Below are 6,000 nucleotides of genomic sequence, written 5' to 3'. Positions count from 1 at the left end.
TTGTGTAAAGCACTTTGAATTGCCCTGTTGCTGAAATGTGCTATACAAATAAAGCTGCCTTGCCTTGCCTTGCCTACTACGCACTACTGCAGCTCCTCTTTTTACCCTTTGTGTTGAGCTCTCTGTTTTAGCTACTGAGTGAGGCATCACACTTTTATTCCGTCTTTGTTAGGGGTTGCACATGCGCAGTACCTAGGTAAGGACTACTAGCCAGTCAGAAGCAGAGTATGAGGCGTGCCAGGCTGAAAGCTAGGCGAGCATTATAACGCGTTACAAAGTGACGCTTGTTCGTCACGTAAGTAAAGGCTGGACTACACCAGAGCTGTTTGGAGCAGTTTGTGAACAGTGTTTTCTCTTGGAGATGGTAAGTCCTTTGGGGTGGACTTTGGGCTTTTTCACTTTTTACACCTATAACATGCACAAAAAAGATAAATAACACAATAAAGGAAAGGGGGGAAAAGACAAAAAGCATAATATGAGCACTTAAAAAAAGTTCTATATAATTTTTTCTTTCATTCTCAGACTCATTTTTGCTGAGGAGACACTACATTTTTGCATGTTTGAATCTAGTGTAAGTGTAACTCATTGGGATTATCTGTTGCAGGGGCAGTGAAGACGCCTTGTCCAATGAGGACTGTGAGAACGTGTACCACCTGGTCTACTCTGCCCACCGACCGGTGGCCGTTGCTGCTGGAGAGTTCCTGCACAGGAAGTGAGTCTGTCCTGATGTCTCTCTTAATTTAACCTAAAATAATTCATAATTCATTCATAATTCTGAAAATAATGTTGAGCTTTGCATTTAGGTGGACCTTGGGTGGGGGGAAGCATGTTGACACATATTTTGTTAAAGTGAAATATGTGTCAAACCATTCTGAATGAAGTATTGTGGTGCTGCAGACATGTCCCGGCCTACAAATCCTATCCTACAGACCAAAGAGAAAAAATATGTATTTGTTATTTCAACGATACTGAGTACAATGGTACAAAAATAACAATTCCCTCCAAAATCGGGGATCATATCTCAATATCAGTCGAATTAATCACGATTTGATGTTTAACTCATATGGTGCAACCCTAGTTTTGAATGTCTTATCTTATTTTGCTCTATTACTGTCTTTCCCCTTTCTCAATCTCTGTTTCTGTCTATTCACCTTTTCTTTTTCTCCCTCTCAATCACGCTTTCTCTCTCCCTGTCTGTCAGATTGTTCAGTCGTCACGACCCACAGGCAGAGGAAGCGCTGGCCAAGCGTCGAGGGAGGAGCAGTCCCAACGGGAATCTCATCCGCATGCTGGTGCTCTTCTTTCTGGAGAGTGAGGTAACACGTGATTCACACTTATTTTTACGATAGCAACAGTTGCTGTTTTTAAATAATAGATTGATATTATATACTTTTGATGTGGTGGAGTATGGTAAAACCCTGAAACTCATGGGAGACTGTGATAATAAGAAAGAAAAATCATCTCCAAGTCCTGTCCTGCTTCACAATGACAATAAAGTAAATAATATTACTCGATTGTTTGATGACATTTCACTCTGCTTATACAAAATGTCACCCTCTTTGTAGTTCATAAAAAAGTTGTGGATGTCAGCGATAAGATTTGATCTGATCATATACTAAGTGTGTGTGTGTCTGTGTGTAGCTTCACGAGCATGCGGCCTACCTGGTGGACTCGTTGTGGGAAAGCTCTCAGGAGCTGCTGAAAGACTGGGAGTGTATGACTGAACTTCTGCTGGAAGAGGCCGTGCAGGGAGAGGAGGGTAAGACACACACGTTCATTGTTCTCTCTTTAAGCCTATGAAACAGTTTTCACTTGTCAAGGACAACATCACAGCCAAAAAAACAGCTAGTGGAGATGACTTTATTGATCCCTTTAGGGAAACTGTCCAGTTGCAGTTGCTCACAGTCAAGCTAAAAATAAGAGTAAGAAAAGAGCGAGTCAATAATTGTATAAAAAAATAACGTAAAGTAACATAGCTATAGTGCAAAAATATAAAAACGTTAAGGAAAGGGAGGTTAGTTTAAAAAGATGTTGCTGAAGTGTTGCTTGTACTGTGCTCATTGCATCCCTTTCTCTGTTTCTGACCGTTGCTGACAGTCTGAATCTGGTCTTTCTGTCTTGTCCCTGCAGTGTTGTCAGACAGACAGGAGAGCGCTCTGATAGAGCTGATGGTGTGCACCATCCGTCAGGCAGCAGAGGCGCATCCACCTGTTGGCAGAGGCACCGGCAAACGGGTAGGTCAAGGATACACACCAAACTTTGAGCATTCGGTGTCCTTGAGTTGAGTAGAAAGTGCGACTGATGGGATAAGAGAGCAGGTGGATGCTATTAGATACAGTTTAGAGAACTAATTTGTCTGCATTAAGATGTAGCAGTCGTAATCCGCCAGTTTTCAAAGATAAGAGAAGATAACACTTCATTGTCCGTCCTTGTGGGTTTGACAAGGAGAAAACAATCCAAAGCGTTGTTAAATTTAAAAATGTGTCACTAAAAATATCAAATAGTTAACCAGTCTTGCTAAGTTTGTCAAAATAACAACTGAACAGAGTGTGCTTGTTTATTGTCAGCTAGGAACAGTGTCCTCGGTAGATTCATGGGTTGCGGACAGACGTAGCAAAAGCAGATTTTTTTCTACACATGAATAACTCTCCTGGTGATAATCTAAGCACATGATATTACCTCTGAACACAAAATCATTGTTTTGTTGGCCTTTTTTTCTACCTAGGGTTACATTTGACCTTAAGTTTGGTTTCTGCTTGTCCAGGTGCTGACGGCAAAGGAGAGGAAGACCCAGATAGACGATAAGAATAAACTGACAGAGCACTTCATCATGGCTCTGCCCATGCTTCTGTCCAAGGTAAGAGCTTCCTGAAGTCCAGCCTGCAGTCTGCTCAGGGCCAGCAACGGAGAGGCCAGTGGCACTGATTAATGAGTGGGCTGAGTGATTGATCTGTTTGCCGACATAATTGATCAGGGTGTTATATAGTATAACACCATTATATAGTCAGGAGAAGTCTTATTGAATGTATGCCACTCTAGACAAGTGTGCTGGCCAAATACTTGAAATGTAATCGACCATTTTACTAACTTGGAAACAAAAACAAAGTTGATTGATGGGTCTGTCTTTCTCTTTCCTGCCTCTGCTTGTGACTTATTTTCTGATTGCTGGAAGTCTGCTTGTATGTTATTCCCACCTCCCCGTCTCCTTCTCCACAGTATCAGGCAGATTCGGAGAAGGTAGCCAACCTGCTGCAGATCCCTCAGTTCTTTGACCTGGACGTGTACAGCGCGGGGCGCATGGAGAAGCACCTGGACGCCTTGCTGAAGCAGATCCGGCTGGTGGTGGATAAGCACATTGAGATGGATGTCCTCGAGGCCTGCAGTAAGACCTACAGCATCCTGTGCTCCGAGGAGTACACCATCATGAACCGCGTGGACATCGCCCGCTCACAGCTCATCGACGAGATGACGGACCGCTTCGCTCACTCCGTGGAAGAGCTGCTGCAGGAGGTACGGCGGGGCGGGTAACCGATGTTTGCCATGGCGCATGTGTTTGAAATTTTGTCTCAAGCTGCAGAGGAAGTCTGGATGATTAGAAATATACAGTTGTAATGTGTACTGGAGGCTACGACGCATACACACAACATCAACATAGTCGTGTGCAAACAGGTGTTTTTTCATCTGCAGGCTGAGGAGGCCGATGATGACGATATCTACAATGTTTTATCCATGCTCAAGAGACTCACAGCCTTCCACAAGTAAGACTCTCTCTTATCTATCTATCCATCTATTTAGGGATCTATCCAACCATTCATTAGGGGTGTTAAAATGAATCATTGTATCATTGAAATTTTCTTTTTCTTTTTTCTTGGTTTTGCCTTTTGTCTGTTGTCTGCTGTGTTTACACTCCTCAACATCAGGAAGTGTTTTTTTTTATGAGCAGATACAATCAAAACGGGAGTTCATATATATCTGACGAGCTTGAATTTGTTGATGAAAAGCATGTGTAGCAATAAATAATAATATTGAGAAGGTGACGCCTCGTGATGCATCGGGCTATGAAATAGTCCGATGCATAAAAAAACACCAAAAAAACCACCAAACCAATAGGTTTTTTGAGTTTTGACACCATATCAAGACATACTCTTTTAAGTTATGTAACACGGACTGAAAGCACTGGATACTAACTTATACCAAATGAGCTTGATGACTGAACATACTATATGAAACCTAGTGTGTTTTCCTCTTGTTTCCCGACTCAGTGCGCACGACCTGACACGATGGGATTTATTTGGGAGTTGCTATCGGCTGCTGAAGGCGGGCATCGAGCAGGGCTCCATGCCGGAGCAGATAGCCGTCCAGGCCCTGCAGTGCTCCCATTACTCTGTCCTCTGGCAGCTCGTCAAGATCACGGAGGGGGCTCCCAGCAAGGTGCTGGACTCGCATCACTGACAGAGCTTCGACACTGCACACTCAGATCTCAGAGTTAAGACTGCTGTGTCAGAGCATCAGTGGCCCAGAGGGACAGGAGCTAATCTGTATTTTGGCAGAGAAGGGCATCTTAGCTGTGATAGATCATCATATCATCAGACAGGTTGCTCCCCCCCCCCAGTTCAGGGGCTTACCCGCAATCCATCTCATCTAACACTTAAACATCGCACAGAAGCATCAGATCCTGTGGCTGCTGTTTTGTGGTGGACCAAAGCCCACACCTGTAAAATAGGTTACCCCTAATCCACTGCTGTGGAACATTTGTCCCTTTCCTGCAGCGCAGTATTTTAATTTGAAGAGGGGTCATTTTAGCTTAGTTCTGCACTCTGACCTACAGCAGCTTAAATATTCCCCATTAAATGCCTCTTACTGCCAGTAACTAGAGCTACAACTAAAGAATATTTTCTCTTGATCATTTGAATTATACAGTATATAGATAGTGACAATGACTGACAATGTGTCAATAATAAAAAGGGAAACAAAACTCGACCATCGTCAGTCAATCTTTATTAGTGCTCTCTGAACCCTTGACAGACTTGACTAGTTTAAACACAAAGCGTATTGATTTTTTGGCCTCAATGAAGTTAGCTTAAATCATTAAAGTTTGATTACTTTACTGGTGCAGACACTTAGCCTGACAGGAACTGCTGTTTAATATCGATTTCCACTGAAGTGGTCATTATTTGTGACACTAATTTTTGTGTGTGCGTGTGTGTGTGTGTATAGGATGACCTGGTGGCTCTCAGGAGAGTGGTAAAGTCTTTTCTGGCTGTGTGCCAGCAGTGCTTGTCCAACGTCAACACACCAGTCAAAGAACAGGTAACATCACACACCTGGTATGAAGTGTTCACACTTTAACATCCGCTTAAGAATTAGACGTCACAAAATGTGTGCGTTATTGTCCGAAAGGTTTTTGGATTGTGGAGAACAGAACCAGTATAAAAACTAGCAACAGTCTTCAGTAGAGATAAAACCCAATTGTCACAGTGTGTGATATGTTACACCAGCTTGAATGATGAAACCATTTCAAGGTTTGCTATGTAGTGATCTTTCTAGATAAATAAATACATAAAGGTGTGACAAGAGGTCCCACGAGATCTCGCTTTATTAGAAACATGAAAATATTTCTCGCCGAGGTTAAAGTTCTCTCGCAATTTCGGTTTCAATGTCTGAACAACTGAAATATATTTATTAATACAGAGGGAAAATGGTACTGTTGGGTATCGGCGCCGAATTTCAGGTACTGGTAAAAATGTGAAACGGTACCCAACACCACCCGCCACTTTTAAAGCTTTTTGTGGCAGCATTTTGGATTCCTGCTGGATACGCCGCAGTTATTAGGACTCAAGAGATTAGTTATACAGAAGAGAAACTATTTGAGCTTGTGGCAAAACCTTTCACAGTGCTTGGTTTTCATTTTGTGACTTTCAATTGAATAACAGACTATTTCTCCAACCCTATTTTATCAGTGAAGTTTTCTTTAAAATAGTGTTCAAATCCTTTTTCACG

At 42.5% G+C, this 6,000-nt stretch overlaps 1 protein-coding gene across 4 annotated transcripts in view; it reads left to right on the top strand.

The window, feature by feature from the left end:
- The window catches only part of stag1a (stromal antigen 1a), a 43,880-nt gene that overhangs the window by 31,124 nt on the left and 6,756 nt on the right, over positions 1-6,000 (top strand). For all 4 annotated transcript variants that reach the window (XM_034857845.1, XM_034857846.1, XM_034857847.1 and 1 more), the window contains 9 exons: positions 605-712; positions 1,202-1,316; positions 1,642-1,759; positions 2,131-2,234; positions 2,765-2,857; positions 3,217-3,510; positions 3,688-3,758; positions 4,263-4,431; positions 5,218-5,310. In XM_034857845.1, the coding sequence (XP_034713736.1) occupies positions 605-712; positions 1,202-1,316; positions 1,642-1,759; positions 2,131-2,234; positions 2,765-2,857; positions 3,217-3,510; positions 3,688-3,758; positions 4,263-4,431; positions 5,218-5,310 (1,165 nt within the window). The remainder of the gene's footprint in view (positions 1-604; positions 713-1,201; positions 1,317-1,641; positions 1,760-2,130; positions 2,235-2,764; positions 2,858-3,216; positions 3,511-3,687; positions 3,759-4,262; positions 4,432-5,217; positions 5,311-6,000) is intronic.

Source organism: Etheostoma cragini, chromosome 20, assembly GCF_013103735.1.
Source record: "Etheostoma cragini isolate CJK2018 chromosome 20, CSU_Ecrag_1.0, whole genome shotgun sequence".
Classification (NCBI taxonomy): Eukaryota; Metazoa; Chordata; class Actinopteri; order Perciformes; family Percidae; genus Etheostoma; species Etheostoma cragini.
This window is presented reverse-complemented; position numbering and strand designations above follow the sequence as displayed.